At 37.0% G+C, this 25,508-nt stretch overlaps 1 protein-coding gene across 1 annotated transcript in view; it reads left to right on the top strand.

Annotated features, from left to right (window-relative positions):
• The first annotated feature begins 12,843 nt into the window (after positions 1-12,843).
• The window catches only part of LOC127525417 (cilia- and flagella-associated protein 46), a 75,868-nt gene continuing 63,203 nt past the window's right edge, over positions 12,844-25,508 (top strand). The window contains exons 1-6 of the mRNA XM_051917951.1: positions 12,844-12,951; positions 17,918-18,049; positions 18,420-18,484; positions 21,470-21,634; positions 23,089-23,212; positions 23,566-23,648. Of these exons, the coding sequence (XP_051773911.1) occupies positions 18,441-18,484; positions 21,470-21,634; positions 23,089-23,212; positions 23,566-23,648 (416 nt within the window). The 5' untranslated portion in view covers positions 12,844-12,951; positions 17,918-18,049; positions 18,420-18,440. The remainder of the gene's footprint in view (positions 12,952-17,917; positions 18,050-18,419; positions 18,485-21,469; positions 21,635-23,088; positions 23,213-23,565; positions 23,649-25,508) is intronic.

Raw genomic sequence — 25,508 nt, 5'->3', positions numbered from 1 at the left:
AAGACTGGAGTAATGATGCTGAAAATTCAGCTTTGATCACAGGAATAAATTACAGTTTACTATATATTCACATAGAAAACTTCTGTTTTAAATTGTAATAATATTAATAATTTTAATAATAATTTTTACTGTATTTTTTATCAAATAAATGCAGCCTTGGTGAGCAGAAGAGACTTCTTAAAAACATTTAAAAAATCTTACCGACCTCAAACTTTTCAATGGTATTTAGATAGATAGATAGATACTAAGTCAATAGTTGACATACAGTGAGAGTGTATAGCTATAAAATTAATATGAATTCATCCATCTAGGAGAAACAATTGAAATATTGAACAGATCTCCTATTGTTGTTTTTCTTTTGGTACTGTTTTTGTTTTATTTTATTAAGAGATGCTGTATGTTTGGGCTAGCAGGTTGAGAAAAATAAGGTCGGTCCCAGAAAAGAAAAGTAGAGGAAGAAACCGCAGAGGAGGAGAAAGGAGCTGCATGAAAAACTTTCTGTGCGTGTCTCTAAATCACATCTGCCCGACTGAAGAGTTCTTGTGATTGAAGCATCTCAGAAATGCTCAGGAGTTTCTCATATCGAAGACTTGTCGTGCTGATGGAGGGGAAGCACATATTTTGATTCAGGAGCCGTTATGATCATGACACTAACATAATTTACTTTTGCCATCATGCAAACAAACTGGCGTTTTTATGTTGCCGTGTGAACTGGGTTACTTAAGCCGATTGGTTGCAGCTTGCATGCTTTATTTAGCCGAGTCCTTTCTCTCTGTTTTTCACTCACCCAAAAGCCTCATGGGATATCAGCCTAGTGCCATGTCAAGCCTTAAGGTTTATTGCATGTAATTTGACATTAATAAAAATGACACACAGCTTCAATCGCTAAAGTGCTACGAACTCCTCTGGAGAGCATTAAACTCATGCTGCTTCAGTGTTTCATGAGGAAAAAAAAGACTGTAAAACACTTGCAAACGAGTTACATCACATACATGCAGACGCAGTTTGTCATGTCGCATCCACAGCATCTGGAGTTTAGCCTGCTCTGCTTCTATTTGCACTTGATCAGAGGTTGTTATTTGTCAGGAGTTAGTGCACTTGTTTTACCAAGGTGAGAATGGTTAATCAGTTCACACTTTTGTTCGTTAAAGCTGTGATGCAACAAGCAACTAATAAGCAATTAGTGGATGAAGCACTAACCCATGTAACAACACAAAAAGTAACAGAATCAATGACGCAAACTTTGAGACAAATTCAAATTCTTCATAATGCAACTGTAGCAAGATTATAGTGTCATTATTCAGCTCAATTCAGTTCAGTTCACTGACTGTTGGATGTCTCTTTGAGAGCGCTGTATTGAACGGTCAGGCGCTCTGAATCCCACCATCTGCTGAAGTGAGAGTTCAGATGGTTGGGGCTCAACACAACTGCAGAAGACTGACGCCGGTCCAGGGACTCGCTGTCAAGCTGAAGAGCCAAAGCCTGAGACGGTGAGGAGACGATCATGTGACAAGACCAATGTGACTTTGTGTCAGCAGGAGCTTCTGGAGCAGCACAACATGACTTATCTATCTATCTATCTATCTAGTCTGTCCATTCATAAATGTACATTCAATTTTTCAAAAATGAAAATATAAAAAAAACTTTGCAAGATTTACGATGTTAATAACTGGAAATGCATCATCACAGTCTGTGGAAAGGGTCCATGTGATTGGGTTTTTCCAGTTTTTTTGTGTGCAATATTCATGAGACGGTCAGTGAGTGTACGTACTGTCTGGCAAAAGTAAATCATGTTAATGTCATGATCATTACGGCTCCTCAATCAAAATATGTGCTTCCCCTCCATCAGCACGACGAGTCTTCGATATAAGAAACACCTGAGCATTTCTGAGATGCTTCAATCACAAGAACTCTTCAGTCGGGCAGGTGTGATTTAGAGACACGCACAGAAAGTTTTTCATGCAGCTCCTTTCTCCTCCTCTGCGGTTTCTTCCTCTACTTTTCTTTTCTGGGACCGACCTTATTTTTCTCAACCTGCTAGCCCAAACATACAGCATCTCTTAATAAAAACAAAGAACAAAACAAAAGACAGTACCAAAGAAAAACAACAATAGGAGATCTGTTCAATATTTCAATTGTTTCTCCTAGATGGGTGAATTCATATTAATTTTATAGCTACTATACACTCTCGCTGTATGTCAACTATTGACTTAGTATCTATCTATCTATCTATCTATCTGTCCGTCTGTCTGTCCATTCATAAATGTACATTCAATTTTTCAAAAATGAAAATATAAAAAAAAACTTTGCTAGATTAATAACTGGAAATGCATCATCACAGTCTGTGGAAAGGGTCTATGTGATTGGGTTTTTCCAGTTTTTTGTGTGCAACATTCATGAGACGGTCAGTGAGTGTACATACCGTCTGAAACTGAGACTAAATATAACTAGCAAACACATCATGCTTAGAAGCAGGAGACATAAATGAAGGCAGAAAACAGTCTCAAGGTGATGAAGAGTAAAAGAAGGAAAAGAGACAATGCTCAAGGCGGCGAGAATAAAGAAGGCAGGACTGACGGCGAGCCGAAGGGAGAGAAAGAAGCGAGTAAAGGGGATGGGGGAAAGAGAGAGCTGACACTGATATGATTTCTTGCCTCGGCAGAGGAGGATTTCAGGCCTGGAGTGGCCCATCTGCGGCCTTACATAAAGTGTTTATCTCAAGTGGGGTTACAAATGTGAAAAAATTGTGTAATCTGTCACACTTAGTCCAGAGAGAGAGAGCTTTAGATGGAGGGTGATGTGAACCGTGAAACAGCCAGAGATACTCTGACATACGACACAGAGAGAAAACGAGTGACAACATCCTCCACACCTCCATCATGACACAGTCTGTCTATCTATCTATTGTTTTATCCATCTATCTGTCTGTCTGTTGTTTTATCCATCCATTCATCCATGGATGGATGGATGGGTGGATGAGTGGATGGGTGCATGAATCGATGAATAGATGGATGAATGGAAAATGGGTGGAAGAGTGGATGGGTGTAGGTATGGATGGGTGGATGAGTGGATGGATGGGTGGATGGGTGGATGGATGGATGGATGAGTGGACGGATGGATGGATGGATGCATGAAACAGCAGTGACAAAAAAATCCCACACAGCCCATATATAAAACTATTTGTGCATTTAAATTAGGCGTCTGAAGGGATGGAGGGGTTTGTTAGCATAAGCAATAATAATGATAATCTTGTAGCTTGTCCAACATCAAAGGAAAATGAAGAAGAACATCGTAAGTAAGGCCCATAAATTAGCTTCGGTAATGTGACCGTTAGGTGAACTTTTACTTGATGCCGTCGGATGCTGTCAGGAGGGCGTGAGCTTTCGCCTCCCTAATTAGTCAGAAAGATGAAGCAGCAGCGGGCAGCTGACACTCGGCTCTGGATAATTGCTGTCTTTGCTCCCAGATAACTCAGGGTCCATTTTAACAGATGGAAAATCAACAGAAAGCATGTAAAACAGCGTGACGGGGCTGAGAGAGACACAGAGAGAAGAGGAGAAGAACAAGAGGTCAAACTAAAAAAATCTAGTTTAAAGGAACAGGTCATTTGAGAAATGTTTGTGAACAATAGCAGAATATATGTTTTAAATTGTATAAAGAAGTGTTATTTCTTTACTTAATTAGGATTATAGCCTAGATTTAATTTAACATATGAATTAAATGTAGAAGAAGCATTCATTTACTTCATATTTGTATTTAATTTAAATGTATGGGCCCTATCATACGCCCGGCGCAATGCGGCGCCAGACGCGACGCAAGTGTTTTTTGCTAGTTTCAGCCCGACGCAGTTATCATTTTCACGTTCTGCGCCACGTTGTTTAAATAGCAAATGCATTTGCGCGCCCATGGGCGTGCTGGTCTGAAAACGAGGTGTGTTCAGGCGCGTTACTATTTTGAGGCAACTGAAATAGACTGCGCCATTGACCAAGTGAAACCTGCTCTAAAGTCAATGCCGCAATATTTGTTTTGTTATTTGAACAGCGCATTAGTAATACACACAAGGAAGCGCAGCAGCACACAAACATGCCAAATATTAAAAATAAAAGGATTACAATGTAAAAGATTAATATTGTATGTATGCATAAAGATAAAAATGCTTTGGTGGAATTCGGCTTTTCCCGTAGATAGTCTGCTCGCGCGCTTTAACCTCGCGCACGAGCAGATCCGTTTCCTCACTATAGACGCGTTCAGTTTTTCCGCTTGCAAATTCCGCCTTGTATATAGCGAATACTCCATGGCGCGAGCAGAGCTGGCTTTTAAAGGGAATGGGAGACGAGACTCTGGCTGGCTTTATTGCGCGTTACTCTCAAAACACACCCATACTCATTAAGAGAATAGGGACAACCCTTTCAAACAATACGCCAGGCGCACCTACCATTTTTCCCGTCCTTAAACTAGCAAAAGTGGATTCGGACACGCCCTAAGTGCACTTGCGCCGTGCGCTTTAGACCATGTGCTTAGATCGCTAAAATAGGGCCCTATATTTGTTTTAAGAAAACATGATGGTTGCTTTGGACACGCCCCCTTAGTGGTCAGGTCGGCATGTAGTCACATGCTTCCATCATCACTGGAACTGTAGCCAAACCAGGTGTGCAAACATTTTTTTTTACTTATTTTTTTTATTTTTTTATTTATTTTTTGACAGTTGGAAGGAGTGTTTAATACCGACAGCATCATTCAGGGCTGCGTTTCCCAAAAGCATCGTAAGCCTAAGTTTATCATAGAACAACTGCCACCAATGGTCTCTACAATCAACTTAGGCTTACGATGCTTCTGGGAAACACAGCCGAGTTCAGTTGCATGCGTTTATAAATCTGGACCTTTCAATATATTGCATTTGCATTGTGATGTACTGTATTGCATTTGGCCATGCAGCAGCTATTTGAGATATTTCACTTTTTTTTTTTATTGATTCTTAAAATTAACATGTTGCTCTTTTAGTGACAAAACATAAGCTTTCTAAAGCTTATGAAAAGGAAAGGAAACAACCATAATGTCTTAATAAAATGATAATTAATAAGCAATGTTGACCTGATTCATGATTGCCCAAGGATGTCATTAATTCAGATGAAGTTAACAGAAGTTTAGGTTGTAGTGAATCATGCTTCCTCTGCGATCATCTGTGTATTGCCATTTCCCTTAAGATCTTTGTTTGCATGTACCGCATGTGAAAGCAGACCACATTTGTGCTCGTGCATTTTAATGGCATTAAACAGGCATTTTCTGCCCCACGAGAGACTGAATGGAAGAGCAACAAAACCATTAAGGGATTTAAGTGTGGATTCTGGAAGGAAGTGTGTGGACCTGAGGTAAAAAGTCACAATGGCGTTTTTTTTACATTTTTTTCGAGAAAACATGAGTGGTGCTTATACAAAAGTAACTACCACAATGATAGGGTGTTGGTGGTTGCTACACTGCAAAAAAAAAAAAAAAAAAAAAAAAAATCATGTTCTTAATCAGCATTTTTGTCTTGTTTTCCAACACAATTATCTAAACATCCTTAAGGGGGGGGGGTATCACACACAGTTTCTGTCAATCTCATGTTAATCTTGAGTACCTATAGAGTAGTAGTGCATCCTTCATCATATCTCCGAAAAGTCTTTAGTTTTATCATATTTATAAAAGCTGTACTGAGTCTTTCCGAAAGCAGCCGAGCGCCTGGAGGCGTGCCGTGTGAGCGGAGCTAAAGAGTGACGAGCACGCACAGCTTTTGCGTAGCGATCGTCTGCAAGCTATAAATGGTCAGCTAAACAAATATATTTAAACACACTCAATACACCATCGCGTTATCCCTGGATAACTTTTGAATCACTATAATGAATATAGCGTACAGTGAATGATGAATAATGAATTTATGAATTCACTACGTTCATGTTGTTTACATTATGTGTACTTAGGCGCCTACTGCCAACAAAACAGATATCTGATGCAGTTTTACTCTCCACCTGCGGTTCTGACTCATGAGCAGCCATGGAAAATCACGAGATATTCTCCATTCATTTTAACTAATAAAAAAGTGATTGCAACTATCAGTTTCTATGGTTATTTTAATAACAAATATCGAGAGCGCATCAATGTAATGCGTGAGCACAAAACTCTCAGCTCCACTTAACGCTGGGTTCTTTGGGAAGCAAGGTTATCTTTCCTTCACAACCAAAAACACACTTCTTTGGTGACATTGTTGATTTCGTGAAGTCCCGTGACCTGTGCAGCGCTGCCGACGACTTCCGTAAAGCCGAACGCACGTTGATGGGCGTGCTCTTGCTCTCTCGCTCTGGTCAACATGTGCGCACGCTCTTCTGGGAGAAGTGCCCGTACAAAGAAATCCCGACCTTTATGACGTTACAAAGCCCCATACTCGAAAAAAAGATTCCAAAGTTTATGAGGATTTGGAAGAGTATTTTTGGCACAGAAATACTCCATCATACGTCCAACTCACACACATTAATAGCATTATATCCCCCCTTTAAAACAAGTTGTTTTCACTTGAGAAGAAAAATGACTTTATGTCTTGATTTCAGAGAAATCTAACAGAATTCTCTGATGTTTTTAAAACAAGAACATTTCCCCAAATTTCCCAATCCAACTGAACAAGCTGAAATTTTGACAAGATTATGAGATTGTGTTGGTACAGTTTCACTATATAGGGGCAATTTATCTTATGAAAACACCCGTTTCTTGTGCTTTTGTGGTCAGTGGATGTCTATGGATTCGAGCAGAAGTGATGTTTGGTCACACATTAACTGCTTTTATTCAGGTCAAAAGAAGCTGCGAGGAATATGAAGGGAAGCAGATTACTGAAGTCAGCCCTCCGACAGCTTTAGGAGGGTGTCGGGTCAGTAGCCGGTCATGAATGAATAACACATCTGCAATACTGCACTTTTCAAGCTCCGCAAACAGAAAGAAGCAGTGCAGAGAAATGGGAGAGAGAAGAGAATGCATGTGTTATGACAACTCACTCAAATAGCCGTGCCTAATCAGTCATTAACTGCTCATCAAACTGAACAATTGACTCACATTCCTGCAGCGTCCATCTTGTCAAAGTGTGTCTGTATCACTGATGAATATAAGCTCAGTGAAGCTGCACTCGGTCATCTGCAAACTCATCACTGCTCTATAATTACAGGATATTGAAGAATCAAGAGACAAACGCTATAAAATTACGCTATCTTAACGTGATTAATACACTGCAAAAAAAAAAAAAATGTTCTTCCTCAGTATTTTTGTCCTGTTTTCAAGTACAAATACCTAAACGTTCCTAAATCAAGATACATTTACTGGAGAAGCAAAATGACTGAAGATATTAAGTCTTGTTTAATGAAAAATGTATTAAAATTAAGTAAGTTCATGCTTAAAGCAAGAACAAATATCTGCCAGTGGGGTCAGAAAATTTTGACAGATATTTTTTCTTGTCTTAAGCATAAACTCATTTCATTTTGATGAATTTTCCAGAAAACAACGCTTAACATCTTCAGTCATTTTGCTTCTCCAGTAAATGTATCTTGATTTAAGAATGTTTAGATATTTGTGCTGGAAAACAAGACAGAAACACTGAGGAAGTATGCCTTCAATTACTATGTGGAGATAATTTATGTATGTATGAATTCATTTATTTCAAACATTGAGAAACTGAATTGGATTACACCTATACTTAATGACTGTTTTAGGGCTGTTAAGATTTGTTTTCTGTTATGAATTAATAATTTAAAGCATTTCTAGTATTGTAAGTTGCTATTTGTTGTGTTACCTGTAATATGTGACCTTTGGCCAATAAGGTTATTTTTGTGAAGTCAATTTTAATTTGTATTGTATATAGTTTCAAAACAGCTTTACAGAAAATCATGATGTTACGTTTGTAATATCTGAATGCCTAATTGTTCACATTTAGCAGACTGGAGCTGGGCAAATTTAGCAGCGATTGAATGATTGATTCTTGGATATAAATAGCAGAAATGCCATTGACTGTTGCATGCATAATATGATTTGCATATATGTGTGAAGAGCTGAGTTTATTTAATAATTCATCTAATCTCACAGACTGAGATGATTTGAGCAGCTTCTGCTTTTAGCGCAGGAACACAGAAAACCATGTTTAGATCAGAGAAGCAGTTCAGAGCACACAGGCATGACTTTGAGTTACAGAGTGAGACGTCAATCCATGACACTCCAGAAGACAGACTCGCATTGACTGAGACTTGATCTGCTTTATGTCAAACCTGATCTAATTCAGCTAGTTTTCCATGCAAATCTTCCTAAACAGATTAAAACATATCTGCAAAATAAGTAGGCAATCTAATCCTTTCTGTCTGTCGAATGCCATGAATTAAGATGACAGTCCGTCCTGACATCTTCAAAAGGTCAGAGGTCATCCAAGCCCTTCAAGATAATGATTTTGCTGTAAAGTAGTATGTGCAACAGAAAAGTTTTTTTTATTTTCTACAACCAATAAAAAAATATTCTACATTTGTACACAAGCATGCATGAAAGCTCTAACTTATAATTTCACATAACTCGGGATTGTTTGTTATGTTTAGTGAGTTTAAGTATTGATTCTAAAGTACTTTACTATTTATCCTTACAAAACAGGTGTTCCCATAATGCACCAGGACATGAATAATATATAAAGTTGCATTTTTTCACAGTGTGCCATTATTTTCACTGTTGCATTTGTCGATGTTCTTTTCAAGTTTGGTAGCTTGTTTTGTGATGCCTGGAGTTGATTTGAGAACGATTCATTTGTGTGCAAAATTGGCCATCAGTTTTTACAGTTATCATGTTTTGTGTACCATTTGTATATTTTTGCCCTTGCATCAGATTTACAAGTAAAAATGTTAAACTGTAAACCGGAAGAGTTTAGAGTTACTCGATCATTTCATTTCTTATGCTGCCTTCACATACTCTCTGAAATACGAGTTGCATTAAATAATAAGCAAAACAATCCTGTAATACATTTAAACAGAAGGACAGATATCAAAATGATGCTATTTAAAGTTCTGATACTATTTTATGCTATTTAACATTAAACTGCTTGCAACCCACACTCAAAAAATTAAGCCTTTTTTCAAGATTTATGCATTCAATTATTAGTAAAATTCCATAAAGTTGAATTGAATAATCCTTATGTAAAAAATATGTAAGGATTACTCAGTTATTCAATTAAAATATGTAAGGAATATTCAATTCAATTTGACGGCATTTTACTATTAATTGAAAAGCATAAAACTTAACATAAGGCTTAATTTTTTTAATGCATTACTGTAATTAATATGAAGGATTTCTGAGTAAAATAGGATATTATGAATGGCAGAAACTGATTTTATCCATCCGTATAAATTGGATGATATAAATTCTCTATATATTCCAGGTCGAAAGTAAGAGGCATTTGTGAAATCAAATGATTGTATTTCGAGGACAAACATGTATTTCTCATTATAATAACATGCATGGATTAATTATTCACAAGAAGGAGAGGTTGACTAGCTCAGTGTGCAAGTCTGAGCTAATAAAGAGTAGGCTATATATGTATTCATAAGCAGCAGTGAAAAGTTATTAGACTTTCTCTTGTTATGTTATATCAAATTGCCAATTATAAAATGCAGTCTCTTTGAGTGAGTGAAGATGTTAGTATGCAGATGGACCCTGTCACAAATACATCACTGACACTTCAGCAAACATCTGTCCACTTCACTTGTTTGCAATAAAGGGTGTTAACTGTTAATTGCATCTGAGCCTTTCATGCTTAATGCAGTTTGACTCATAGTCCAGTGAAGCCAAAGGCAAGAAACATCTCACATCTGAAGATATGCTATGTATCTTAAGAAGATGTGTTATATATCTTCATTTTTTTACTCCAATGTCTTTTAAAAAGTTTGCCCAACTTTATAAAAGATTTTGCAGTTATTACCTATACAAAACTCACAAAAACCCTTACAATTGAATTAATTTCCCAACAGATAACAATGTGAACATCCACTTCATAAGCAGCCTTGAATCTAGATGCATTTAACCCATCAAATTTATCCTTATGCAGTTAATTTTCATTGTTGGAGTGGGCCAAAATCATCATTAGATAGAGCAAAGCTAACATAGATTCAATGCAAAAAGATGCAAGACTAGAACTACTGTGAAAGATGTGAATGACCTTCAATTTAAAACTATCAATATTAGTTACTGATTATAGGCATTAATAAAAGACCATACAGTATATATATATTGTTATATTTTGAGGAAGGTTTATTTATTCATCTCTCAATCATCATTGTATTGCATTATTTGTTTTAAAACTACAGAGCTTTGATCATAAAACTAAGCATTTAAAAATCATCTTACTAAGACATTATTGGCAGATATTGATATTTATATGCATGTTATGTAAGTATCTGCTTTACTGTTATAAGGATATATTAGTATCTGCAGCAAATATTTGCTTAGTTTGAGTCTCTGAATAAAATCGAGCTATTGTTCCTTCATATTCCCACTTTATCACACTATATGAGCCATAAAACCTGATCAACAAAAAACACACATACAAACATTTTAAGATTTATTTTTACATTTTGTTTGAAGGTTCAATAAATGGTTCTAATTAGACTATTATTTCATATGTCAGGTTTTACAGGGTTAAAGCAGAACATAGAGGTAAAAGTTTAAATATAAAGAATGTAATAACTAGAGTAAATGTTCTTTCTTTTCTGTGCATTGGTTTAATTCCATTTATTGTGAATATGCTCCTATTTGAGTGCAAAGGGGGAACAGAAGTGGTTGCATTGGGTGACACTCCATTCCATTCCGTTCCATATTTCACTCCATTACACTCCACTCCATTATTTTCCATTCCATTCCATTCCACTCTACTCTACTCTACTCTACTCTACTCTACTGTACTCCATTCCATTCCACTCTACCCTACTCTACTCCATTCCATTCTACACTACTCTATTCCATTCCACTCTACTCTACTGTCTACTCCATTCTATTCCATTCCATTCCATTCCGCTCCATTCTATTCTATTCTATTCTATTCTATTCTATTCTGTATTTCTTGAACCCCTAAAATATCTAGTAAACCTGATGCAATAACAAATAGAAGCAGTTGCATTGGGTGACACTCCATTTCGTTCCATATTTCACTCCATTACACTCCACTCCATTCTTTTCCATTTCATTCCACTCTACTCTACTTCATTTTATTCCACTCCATTCCAATCCATTGTACTCTACTTTGCTCTACTCTACTCCATTCCATTCCACTCCACTCCACTCTACTCTACTCTACTCTACTCCATCCCATTCTATTCTATTCTATTCTATTCTATTCTATTTTGTATTTCTTATTTGACCTCTGAACCCCAAAATATCCAGTAAACCTGACGCAATAACAAACAGAAGTGGTTTGATTGGGTGTTGAATCTGTCCACTCGGTGTTTGATGTGTCTGCAGTCATGCTGCGGGTGTGAGTGAAGTGCAGTCGTCCTGCTGGGTCTCTTCTCTTCTTGATTTCACAGCTGGTGAGCAGAAGCCTGTCAAAGACAGAACTGCCATATTAACAAAACATGCTTCATGCTGCGACTTCATCCCCAAAGAGCCCATTAGATGTGGAATTGCAAACCAATATATGAATCAACAGGGAACAAAAGCGCTCAGTGTAATTGACTAAATTCAGATTGCTATTAGAACATGTATTGGCAGGCTTAAAAATGACATACTGAATTTCTTACTGAATCAACCTCTTATACTCAGGCAAGTATAATTTTCACCTTAGATGCACTACTGTAAATCTCATCATTATTCCAAGTCTTTGGACACATTTAATGAGACACAATCCCATTTGCATCTCATTAGGCTGCAGTTAATAAGTTACCAAACATCAAGGGAAATATGAGATTAAGAACGTGATTTTTTTTCTAGGGATGGACTGAGGAAAGACATATAGGCTGCATTTTTTATTATTTAAAAATTATTAAAATATTTGACATTTTAATGACAGTTTGAGGATCCCTTATGAATGCTGATTTGCACCTTTTTAAATTTGTAGTTACTTTTATTCTGTGTGTATATTCCATTACATCTTATTAGTGATATTATACGTTTAATTCTACAGATTCTAGATTATTCAATCATATCTGGATCATGTCTGGACTGTTGTAGAAAAATGCGTTTGACCCTGTGCGCTTTCCGTTCAGCGTCTCGTTGCTAAGAGACGCATCCAAACTCTCGCTAGTTACCCAGCCGATCTTACGCTCTCAACATAAACAAAACAAGTACATAATACATAAAAGTCGATATTTGCCTTTGAACTCTTTTTAACTTTAACAGCTGAGCTGCTGTTCTAAAGCGGGCTGAACGGCTGATGACTTGAAATGGATCTTCGTATTCGACAATATTTATTAAAAGCTCAGGAGAAAAGAGGTAACTTACCCATTGAATTACATGTTTATAGTCGATAATTCATTGAATGTGATTATTTTATTCATGAGGATTATTCACGCATTCATGAGGTGCTAGTTGTCACACAGGGAAAGTCCAGTTACACAAATGCTTGTTTTCACTAGAAGGGTTAAATTAGAGTATTATTATTATTATTGTGAATTCTTTCCTTCAACATACATCGTATGTATATATATATATATATATATATATATATATATATATATATATATGTAATACATATGTTTGTAATATAATTAATTAATTAATACAAGAGTCTATATAACGAAGGTTGTTATTAACTCAAAGACTGGACTGTGTGTGTATGTTTTCCATGTCTTCTGTGCAGATGCTGTGTTTGTGAGAAAAGCATATGAGCTGATTGGAGCTTCAGGTCCAGCAGCGTCTGATGGCAGCAGGTCTCTGTCTGAACTCAGTGTTCTGTGTGCTGAACAATCTCTACAGGTGAGATAATAAACCATCCATCACATTCCAACTGCATCGGTTCACAGGTGCGTCACAATTCACGTACTTGTACACTGTTCTATGGCGTTTTGTAGTATAAATAATTAAAGTAGTGTGTTAACACTGAAAATTCCAAAAAGATAAAGTGCACTTTTAAGTACCCGGACGATGCGTAGTGTGGAATGTTGGACACATGAGCTGCATCTGAAATCGCATACTCTCTTGAGAAGGTACTTATTTTGAATAAGTAATTGTTCTATAGGTATGTTCTATATAGTATGAATGTGTGTAGCTTAAATGTAATCCGGACATTCTATATCCGCCATGTTGTCATTATCATGTGACCTACCAGTGCAGTCGCATCGCTTCACTGTCATTCATAAATCCTCTCCTGTGGCCTCATGGGATTGTAAAATATCCATCAAATGCACACTTCAGAATGTATGTGATATCGAATGCAGCCAATCACTCGGGGGAGGGGCCATCAGACTCCAATGATGAATGACCAAATAGCCTTATAAAATTCATAAACTACACAGTCAACTAAATGTCAACCAACTCTCGTTAGAGTATTAGTTGACTGTTAGGTTAGGGTTAGGAGTTAGTGTTCAGGTTGGTAGAATAAGTTGACATGTTGACAAAGTTACTTAGTCAGTAAAGTGGACCATCAAAATAAAGTTTTACAGAGAAGCAAAATGACTCAAGTCTTGTTTTCTGAAACATTAAAGGTGCAGTAAGTAATATTGACAGCTAGTGGTTGAAATGGGCACCGCAGTCCAAATTCTAAATATTGGAGAGTTGTTTCCCCACCCCTCCTCCTCAGACTCGTGTTCACGCGGGTTGCCAGATTGATTGAGGACATGTAACAGGAACGAGTGAAATTGGCAATGGAAGGCGAGAAGACTTATATACTGTAAGTTGATGAGCGTTTATCAGCAATTTATCAGCGTTTTATCAGCATTTTAATATGCTCCCATTCATAGAGATTTTTAGAGGGATGCTGAGGCTTTTTAGGTGGGGTAGAGTCTGCGATCCCTGACCCAGTTCGTTTGCTTGCTTCCATGGCTGCAGTGCGCTGTTTTCAACCAACTGGCAACCCGGGGTGTTTAAATACTATTAGGCAAATTGGCGGTAGTCGTGATCACACAGACCAAAACAAAAACAGACATTTCGACACAGAATGCACATTTAAAAGTAAGATAACTGGCTGTAGCTTTGTTTTTCAGAGAAACAGGTATGTGAACTTAGCATGTTTCCTAAATAACTGCTAATGGTATTTTTTTATGATTTAGTACCGTCAAAAAATTACATACAGCACCTTTAATGAAAATTAAGTGACTTTGTGCTTAAAAACAAGAACAAACATCTGCCAGTGGGGTTAGAAATATAAACTTAAGTGAAAACAAATTTATTTTTTCGGACCCTAATTCTGTTACATTAAAAAAACAACAACAAAAAAACACTTGTTATATGATGAAATTTTGCTTCTCCAGTAAATGTATCTTGATTTAAGAATGTTTAGATATTTGTGCTGGAAAACAAGACAGAAACACTGAGGAAAAACATCTTTCAGTGTGATAGTTTCATTGATTTAATGACTTTAAAGTTGAAGCTGTTTAGACATCATTACCCAGAATGATGTGAGATCAAACCACGTCCACTTGTGTGAGACATGAGCTTGAATGTCAGTTCTTTTTTAAATTTTTTAAATCTTTATTGATAAGCAAATCAAATACACTGCTCTAGAGTGTTTCTGGTGTGGAGAAATCCCAAGCTCGAGCTGGATATGCATGAGGCTTTTTTTCCAGAAATCACCATAGCGTAGAATAACCCTCTTCCATGCCGGGCGCTTGAACACACACAGCTGAGAAATGCAGCTGAATTTACCCTCCTGCTGCATCTCAGTGTGTGACAGCCAGGGTTTGAGTTTCTCCTCTCAGGCTGAAGACATAATGCTGGGTTAGATAACAGCCACGGCTCTCTGCCGAACTGAAGATTCGGCACTGTTACGCCCCCTCGGGCCTTTAGTGCAGCGCAGGATTATTGTAACAACAGCTTATGTGAAAATGTGCTGTCGTTTTTTAAAGAGTGAAAATCTCACAAAAAATGTCCTGAACCCCCAAAACCTGTTACAGGCAGAGGCTATTTGCAGTGTGCGTTAAAAGCTATGTACATTAAGTGCAAATAGTAATTACATGCTATTTGCATTGCAACACTTGGCAGATACTATTTGCACATAAGTGCTGTAAGTACATTATAAAAGAGTATATGCAATAATATAATTCACTTATTTATTTCACAATATATTCTTCAATTTTATTTAAAATAAGGCATTTATCTTTGAGTTTATATGCAATGGGAAAAGTGGACAAAAATGGAATCAGAAAAAGGCGAATACAAACTTGGATCCGTCAGGTCAAATGCAGATATTATTTTTGAGTATCATTGTTAAGCAACTATTATAGTCTTTAATATTTAGTTTTTATTTTTATATTTTCTGTTTCCATTAATTTTAGTTACAGTATTTTTTTGTGTTTTTTTGTCATTTTAATTTTTTTAAACGTGTATGTTTTTATTTATTTATTTATTTATTTCATCTTTTTTACACTTGTTTTACGCACAATTTTACTTGAAAATGAGAAATGTTGCCTTGGCAACTTGCTGAAATAAAATAAGTTTAAGTTTTTAATATGTGATTTCAGTTTATGTTTATTTTATTTCAAGAAACAAAAATATTTTTATGACTTTTTATTTTTAGCTGTAGTTGTAGTATAGTTTTAGTAACTATAATAACCCTGTTCAAAGCTATAGACATGTAAAATATAGTGTTTATATGTTTTCACATTGCTCCTCATCCAAAAGAATAGAATAGCAAGCAATTGTGTTGTCATATCACCTTAAATGTGTATAAATCATCCCTTATATGCTGACACAATTCAAATGTCACATTCGACCAAAAGAAAAAATATGATGATTTGAACTGTCCCATTCCTGAGAAGAGAAAAGCTGACAAAAAGAGCTGAGCTGTTGAGCAGGCTTTTGCTCAATGAGTTGTGAAGTGAGAAATCCTAAAAAGATAAGCGAGCGGTAGGCTATAACCCTCACACTTATCCACCCAGAGACAGCACGGGTTATGAGCATTGTGAATTCATTCCCCTCAGAACTGAAGAAGTGTATAATATATACCGGGCTTGTCTGAGGTAAGCTGAACACAAGGACGAATCCCTTGCTTTTTGCACCCAAGCACTTTAAAAAGTTCCAAGGGCCATTATGTGCTTCCTGATGTGGCAAAATATTTATTGCCAGCTGGGAAATACATTTGAGGCGTAGGGGTTTTATTTGTACATACAGTGCTCAGCGTAAATGAGTACACCCCCTTTGAAAAGTAACATTTTAAACAATATCTCAATGAACACAAAAACAACTTCCAAAATGTTGTCAAGACTAAGTTTAATATAACATCTGTTTAACTTATAACATGAAAGTAAGGTTAATAATATAACTTAGATTACACATTTTTCAGTTTTACTCAAATTAGGGTGATGCAAAAATGAGTACACCCCACAACAAAAACTACTACATCTAGTACTTTGTATGGCCTCCGTGACTTTTAATGACAGCACCAAGTCTTCTAGGCACGGAATGAACAAGTTGGTGACATTTTGCAACATCTATCTTTTTCCATTCTTCAAGAATGACCTCTTTTAGAGACTGGATGCTGGATGGAGAGTGATGCTCAACTCGTCTCTTCAGAATTCCCCATAGGTGTTCGATTGGGTTCAGGAGCCACTGAATCACTTTTAATATAACTTCTCTAAGTTATATTATTAACCTTACTTTCATGTTATAAGTTAAACAGATGTTATATAAAACTTAGTCTTGTCAACATTTTGGAAATTGTTTTTGTGTTCATTGAGATATTGTTTAAAATGTTACTTTTCAAAGGGGGTGTACTCATTTACGCTGAGCACTGTATGTTTCTGATGGCAAACTCTGTTCCAAAAACTAGTACGATCTCATGCTGAATAGTGCCTACATAGACAGCATCCTAATTGAAATGAAACCTCATAAGTGACTGATTAGGCAGCAACTTTGTGCACCACACAAATAACACTCTGCATTTCCAATAGTGTACATTAACTTCATTAAGCTAAATACTATATAGCAAATCTCGGCTGCTTGATTATTTATATCGTCTCTGTCACGATTTCCCCTGTGTTCTGTGTGCGAGAACTTTTATTTTGATGTGTACTTTCTGTTCTCATTGTTCCCTGTGTTTACTTCCTGTGGTTAGTTCCGGTTTTACTTTGTTTCTATAGTTAGTTACCCTTGTGTGTTTCCATGGTTTCTGATTACGCTCACCTGTGTCTTGTTAGCCTCTTGTTATCCTGTGTATAAATACTTCTGTGGTTCAGGTGATGTTTGTAAAGCTGTTGTGTTTCCATTACCTATTTGGCTTATTATCTCATTCCTTCCCTGTTTGGATTATTATCATCTTCTTTCTGTTTGAATTTACGTTTTCCTGTTTGGATTGTCTTTGTTCATGTGTTTATTTAAACTATTACTGCGATTAGATCCTTGCCTCTCCTCTTCCCTGCTAACTGTGACAGTCTCAAAATGTAACTATATTATCGTCCAGCTCTAATCTGATGAATGCAACTATAAGGCATGAAGATATTAAGATATTATAAACATTAAGGTCATAATTTTCTATAAAATCCGCTTTGAAACAATGTGTACTGTGAAAAAAAGCTATACAAATAAAACCGACTTGACTGATGACACCCTGCTCTAATGCATAAAAATGCATAGCATGCACATGGATATTGTTTAAATTACTTGTACTTCTTCATTTAAAACTATTTCAGTTGTATTGTGCACATTATTTGTGGGTTTTGATAATGAGCTTGTGTTGTGATCTGCATGCAGGAAGGCTGAAATACTCATTGTCTTGTTGTGTTGTCAGCTGGGCTGTAGGGAAATCGCACAAGACTGCTTAAAGGTGTACTTGGAAGGGAAACCCCCAGTGAATCAGTTCCTGTGTCGTGCGTATCTCTGCCAGGCTCAGCTCATCTCTTCACACTCCATTAACTCAGTGGTAAGTCAAAGCAGTATATGGTGGGCTCATTAAAGACTGCTTCGTCTTTGACTTCTGCACATTGGACATGCCAATATGGAAACATATATAATGAATGACTTTAGAGGAAACAAATTACATAGAGTCTTTTTACTTGACAACATAGAAACCACATATCAAGGCTATGGCAACCACCCACACATCTTCTTTCCTGTTCTTTTATGCCTGTATGGTAAGATCAGTATGTATAAGATGTTTAAGTCTCAATATTTTTTCTCAGGGGAACTCAGGCTCCACTGAGCCGTATGTGGCTCATTTCTGCTTCAGTGTGGAATAAATCTGTCCCTCACATGTCATTTTGTCCCTATTTTTGTCGTTGTTCTATTTCCAGGAGGACTTGGATAAGACTGTGATGTACTATCTGAAGGCTATTGAGATTGCCAAAGACAAGTCCAGGTAGAGTGAACAGAGAAAAGATGATAGAAACAAATTCTCTCTCATCTCCTGTCCTGATTAAAATAAGTCTGAAGTTCCTCAAGAAAAACAGCCAAGAGGAGAAATGTATTTGTCAGAGGTTGCTCTTTCGTAGGTCAGTAGACTTATGGCCGAAGTATAGTTCACTTTTTACACATACGCAAGGGTCAGCGTACAGTGCGCATGACGCGAATTTCGTCATCAGAAGAGTACGCACGTACTGTACACACCGCATGTACTTGGAAACTATGAGATATTTTATTTCAGGATTTGTTCCAAATAACAACATTTATTTGAAATAGAAACATTAACATTAACTTTTGTAACATTAGGGGCCCTATTTTAACGATCTAAGCGCATGATCTGAAGCTTGTGGCACAGGTCCGAATCTTCTTTTGCTAGTTTAACGACTGAAAAAATGGTCGTGCACCAGGCACATGGTCCAAAAGGGTTGTACCTAGTCTCTTAATGAGTCATGGGTGTGTTTTGGGCGTAACGTGCAATAAACTAATCAGAGTCTCATCTCCCATTCCCTTTAAAAGCCAATTGCGCTCACACCATGCGGAAAGACTAAACGTTTCTCCAGAAAAGAATCCTTTTATTTTTAATATTTAATAATGTTTGTGTGCTACTGTGCGTCCCTGTGTGTGTAAAAAGGAGCTTGTACGTGTGTTGTGCACCCACCTATAGGCACATATTACTAATACGTCCTTTAAATAACAAAAAAAAAAAAATACTGCGCCATTGACTTTAGACCAGGTTTTTGTTGGTCAGTGGCGCAGTCATTTTTTTAGTTGCCTCAAAATAGCAACACGCCAACAATGCACCTGAACACACCTCGTTTTCAGACCAGCACGCCCATGGGCGAACAGATGGCCGCGAGTGCATTTGCTATTTAAACAACGTGAGCGCTGGACGTGAAAATAATAACTGCGTCGGGCTGAAACTAGCAAAAAACACTTGGGGCCCTATATGTGTCTTTACTGTCACTTTTGATAAATTTAATGTCCGCTTGCTGAATACAAGTATTAATTCCTTTTGTTTAAAGGGAGACTCAGTGATATTTCAAATCCACTGTTTGGAAATTAGTCGAGCCGAGTCCAATAACAAACATCTAACCAATCAGCATCAGGGGGCGTATGACGGTCGAGGAGAGAGAGCAAGCAAGAGGGAGATTTGAAAATAAGAAAAAAACAAAAAAACTGCAGAACGAGAAATGGGACACAATACAAAACAGCTCAAAAGAATATCACTGGAATGAAGGTTTATGCCTTTGCAAGCGCTTTAGGACCCGGTTATATTATAAAAGCTTTCCAGCGCTGGAGAGAGCTAAGAGGGAAGGCCTGAAAACTGCTTTGATCCCGCTTCTCATGTGAGAACACTGGGTTTTGATTGTAAGGAGCTGCTGTGCTGTTTGCGACTAACAACGAACACTTTGTATCGTGTGTACTGTATGTTCATTTTTTGTGCTTCCTTGTCGTTCGTTCATCAACTGCGTTTTATTTTTCATGAAGCGTTTTGTTGTGCGTCAGCTGTGATAAACAGACATCCACTCACATTACGTGTGTAACAGCGGCCAGATAGTGAGAGTTCCGCAGTTAAACTACTGCGCAGTGACGGGTGCTAGAGAATGAGGTGTTTAGCGTCATTGGTAGTGCATTCACCTCGCATGCCAGCAGCGATCGGGCAGCGATTTGAGACCGACTCAGTGCAGCGTGGTTAGATTTGGAGTGTGAGTTTTGGAGGTGGAGCAATGAAGAGAGGGGTGTGTTTGTTTGGGTTGATTTCAAATATCAACAATGTCCAACAGCATAGTTCAAATACCACTTTCTGCACCTTTAATCTTTCTCAGCCCAATCTTCTGAACGATAGTGTATCACAATTTAGCAGCAAAACTTTTTCAACAATGTTTCTTGAGCAGCAAATCAGCATTTCTGAGGGATAATGTGACAATAAAGACTGGAGTAATGATGCTGAAAATTCAGCTTTGATCACGGGAATAAATTACATTTTACTATATATTCACATAGAAAACATTCCTTTTAAATTGTAATAATATTTCACAATATTAATGTTTTACTGTATTTTTGATTAAATAATTGCAGCCTTGATGAGCATAAGACACTTCTTTCAAAAACGTAAAAAAAAAATTAATTATTCCAAACTTTTGACCGGCATTGTGTTTATATACTGTGTATATATATATATATATATATATATATATATATATATATATATATATATATATATATACTGTACTTCTTGTTTCGCATTAACAGCAGAGGATGTAATGTTTCCTGGCAGAGCACATACACCTTTTACAACCTCTGAAACACCTTGTAACAGCCACTGAAATGGAAAGGAAATTGTTTCAATTTAAATGTTTCAGCATTATGCCAGATCATCAATCATAAACGCCTGTCATCTCAACACTAAGGAACTCCTTGTGGAGTAAACTTTGAAACATTAACTCTAGGAAAGCAACAAACTATCAAGGGACATCCAGCACACAGAGCTCGGCTGGATGAAGTTATCTACTGTAAACTTGTAATTGGCCAGAGATGGATGTGTAATCACTGCATTTCTTCATCTGTAGCAGCTCTCAGGCATTGCCAGAGGAAACACGTCTCAGATACTCTCTGCTAATACACACGCCGTTCTCTAGTGGATAAATTAGCCTCTCTGAAATAGAGTCTTCAACCATCTTTTTGTTGGATTCTGCATTCCTCAACCATCCTGCAATAATTGCTTTATTTCTCATGGACATTGAGGTCTCCCGTGGCTCTTTGAAAGGCCGTTGCCTTGTGCTCATTACACATTCACTAGGTTTCAGATCTAAGCCCAACGTGCAGTATAAATTGAGATGTACTGAAAAATCGGATACTGATCTTCCCAACAGTGATAACTTGAATAATTAATCAGGCTACTTTCTGCTTCCTCTCCCCTGCCTCATTCTTACTTCATTAGATATCATTTCCTGGTGTTCAATGCCTCGCTGTTGTACCTGCAATCCGTCAGGCTATTCCTGAGGCCCGGGAAGCGTCAGCACCTGGTATCTTCTCTCACACAGGTAGTCAAGGCTCTAGAGGAGGTTCAGGATCTTGACCATGCATGGAGGGCTGAACTAATGCTGTAGGTGGCTTCACTTTGAAATTTAATTATTGTTTTCTGCACCCAATGTACACCGTGAACAAGAAAATGCTATTTCAGACTTTCTACTTCAAAATTTGTGTTTCTTGCCATTTATTTGTAATTAGGTATTCTCATTACTTTTATGCAAATAAAATATTGGTATATTATTTCAATTGTATGCTAGTTATACATCATGGTAGTTTTTGTTCAATGCAAGACACTTCAGGCAAAACCATTGTTTTTTCAAGCACTGGTCAATTTTGGGATTTTGGTCTATTTTGCTTACATTAACATGTCTTCTTCAGACTAGTGGAATGAAAACATCTAAAATACACATTTAAAAACTTAAATGTGTATTTTAGATGTTTTCATTCCACTAGTCTGAAGAAGACATGTTATGGAAGCAAAATAGACCAAAATCCCAAAATTGACCAAAGATAAATTTATATCAGTTTATCTATTTGCATCTGTAAATTACATTACATATCTTTAAAGGCCTTGAGTTTTTCTCCTGCAGTAGTCAGAAATCTCCACTTCAGCAGCTTTACATACACCAGACTAGACCAGTTTTATTCATATCTATATTCTGAAGGCTTTTTGAGGGGTTTGTTCATATATCATGAACTAATTTATATTACTTTTTTTTCTGGCTGTACTTTCTGATTTCTGGAGTTATAAAAATTGATATTGTCTTAATGTACTGTGATCAGTGTTGACATATTTTAGTTAAAGATTTTACCTTATTCACCTGTAGTGTCTTGCCTTAAATAAAAATGTGTATGTAATGAGAATTTAATGAGAAACACAACTGAGTAATTTTCACAAGAAAGTGCTGAAGACAGGTTTCACTTTCTTTATGCATAGTTCTTTATGGTTTTGCAGTGTAATTTGCACATTTTTGTGAGATTCATATGTAAAATCATTATATGATATCAAATACAGTTAATGCCATTTTCAATGGTGCAAAGTCAATAATTAGGACAAGGAGTGCAGCCTTTGGCTCTTTTGAGGCCATCATGACCTTTGAACTCCTGAAATGACAGCACAGATCTCCAGTGATTCTGCAGATGATTCAGTTCAGAGCTCATAGATATGCTCTACTTTCATTTATGTTCGGGTTTCAGGCATTTTAAACCACTTATACTTATAGGTCAACTTATATAAATCCTTATGATGTGATCAAACTCTTTTATGATTGTTTTATTGTATTGTAGCCATTGTTTTATTGTAGCCATATAGAAACCCATCTCTAATAAAAGCTATAAGAGCTTCGTCATTGATCTTGAATTGAATCTGACTCTTTGCCTTGACTCTACAGTCTTTTGTCAAAGAGGTTTCATTGGAAATTCAAATGGCAAAGGCCTGCAGTAAAACACAAGACATAAAAATTCACTCCGAATGAATGGAGTGAAGGCTCATATTTCATGTTGTTTTCACCTTGTGTTTCTATTCAGACACCTTGTTGAATGTCTGCTTGATGCTGGGAAGAGGAAAGAAGCAGCTGCCATGGCCAAGGTCACCTCTGATTTTATAGAATCACATAAACCAGAGCTTTATCCCAGGCTTTTCTCCATACAGGTAAATCTTCAGGCATTCTCTCGTGTATTGCATGTCACTTCCGTTTATTAATCCTGCTCAAGCAGCTGCAACCTTCCTCGTTAGCTCAGGCTCTTTTTCACCAAAATGTTGGTTTATCTTGTGCATTTTCTTTATTCTCCACAGAACTGCCATGTTTTTGGCTCATATCTTATTTAGTTGTTCATAATTAATACACCACTATAAATAAATACACTTCCTATTTATTCAACATTTTTTGGTCTTGCAGTACTGCGAATATTGCTGCTCATTTCCTCATTTGTAAGTTGATCAGTATGAAAGCATCTGCTAAATGAATGAATGCAATTGTGCTAAATGTAGTTACTGTCTCGCAGGTTCGACACAACCTCTTGGATGTCAAGTTGAATGATGAAAACCCTAAATTGCTTGTGATCTACAAGATCCAAAGGCTTAAACAGTAAGGAGGACATTTCTCACATGAAGCGTTTTTTTGCAGTTCAACTTACTTTGTTTATTTTAAATTGGGTTCATTCTTAATGTTTTTATTTAATGCTATCTTCAAAAGGCAAACTGCATTAGCTGTGTTTCCATTCAAAGTTGCGAATTTAACTTATTCGCAAAATTGGAATAGTGCATAAATCATTTGCGAATAAAGCAGCGTTTCCATCCCATGAGTTCAAGCGAAAAAAATCGTCACTTCCTGGGAAATTGCCACAAATTATCAGTAAAAAAAAATGTAAGTTGCTGCAATCGGGCTCTTTTTTGCTCCATCATAAATGAGTTGTGTCTCAGAGCCGCAGACGAAGTGCAATAAACGCTGTTATGTTCTCATGCGTTCGGATGCTGGTGTTTGGGAATGCAATCATGTGAGACGCTTCTGGAGGGAATTAAACCAAATAATTCTGATGACAGACTTTGGCTCAGGTGTTTCAGAACAACCAAACCAACATTTGAGATGCTGTGATGTGATTGGTCTACCTTTGCTGAGGCAAAGTCACATGAGTTTATTGTTGCGCATCGAGGGATTTATGCGGTAAATGTGTTTCCATTGTAGTTTATGCACATGTCTTATCAGATAAAAATTTTATGGCTCAATTGAGCTCATACTTTTTTAATCCCCATTTTTAGAATTTATACCCATCTTGGCGTATCCATCCAGCATTTTTTATGCGATATCCCATAATGCGTATAAAAAAAGGTGGATGGAAACATAGCTATTGACATTGACACCCTGTCGTTTAGATGTGGTGGGTCTCTCAGTCTGTCATCAGATCGTTTATATAAAAGCATTGGATATGAACTCAGAGAAATACTACAGCTGTATTCCTCAAAGAAAGTTACAGAGATGCATATCATTTGTTTTCATCGAGTCAGTCATTCACACGGACTGTGGGGTCTAATATAATCTAATTAGACGTGCTGAAAGTCTTGATCTGTGAATGGTTGCTGCTTCTGCCCACCTGTCACATATAATATAGTCACAAGAGTCAAGAGTGGCATAAAATACGCAATATACGGTAACTCAATTGTGTCCACCAAGGCCTTCTGTGTCTTCTGGGGTAGTAACAGTAAATCTCGCCAGCTATGAATCAAAACAGAGCAGAGCATTTACAGTCAGTGCAGTTCTTTGTTCCAAAGAAGGATGGAGGAATTTTCCCCATCATCTATTTAGAGCATCTTCAGAGTTACAAATCCAGGATGCTTACAGATCTATAAGCACCGGCACCCGCTTCACATCCGTCATCTGGACCATCATCTGCACAGACCTGAGGTTTTCAAGGGCATTGCATATGATTTTCACATACCTGATAGGATTTCTCTTTCTCTCAAGTGCATTTCACTTGTTTAGGTGAACTCTTTTTAGCCGCAGACAGCAGGGACCAGGCAACATCTCAGAAGGATGTGTTCGTCTGACAATAAATCTCAAAAAGGCCGCTCTGATACACTGTCAGAGAATCTTATTTCTGGGACTGGAAATAGATTATATACAAAACAAATTTTCATGTTTCCACAGCTGTTTTTATCCTTCTGGAGCAGCAGGTATATGCATAAATTAGCATTATTAATGTACATTTTCAATACAGCATTGCTGCATATTGTAACTGTAATTACTGGATTGAAAAGCACAAAGACCCACTCTCAAATAATGTTAAGAATTTCCCTACATTTGTTACATATAACTAGAAATTTACATTTAGGCAGATGTTTTTATCCAAAGCAACTTGCATTGCATTGAAGGTACCGTTAGCACATGACTTACTGACTCACTAGTTTGAGGAAAAAAACCCTCATAAGTCGCATCATTGCATAAGTCACA

The sequence above is a fragment of the Ctenopharyngodon idella genome, chromosome 13, assembly GCF_019924925.1.
Source record: "Ctenopharyngodon idella isolate HZGC_01 chromosome 13, HZGC01, whole genome shotgun sequence".
Lineage (NCBI taxonomy): Eukaryota > Metazoa > Chordata > Actinopteri > Cypriniformes > Xenocyprididae > Ctenopharyngodon > Ctenopharyngodon idella.
The sequence above is the reverse complement of the archived record's forward strand: the minus strand, read 5'-3'. Positions and strand labels throughout refer to the sequence as shown.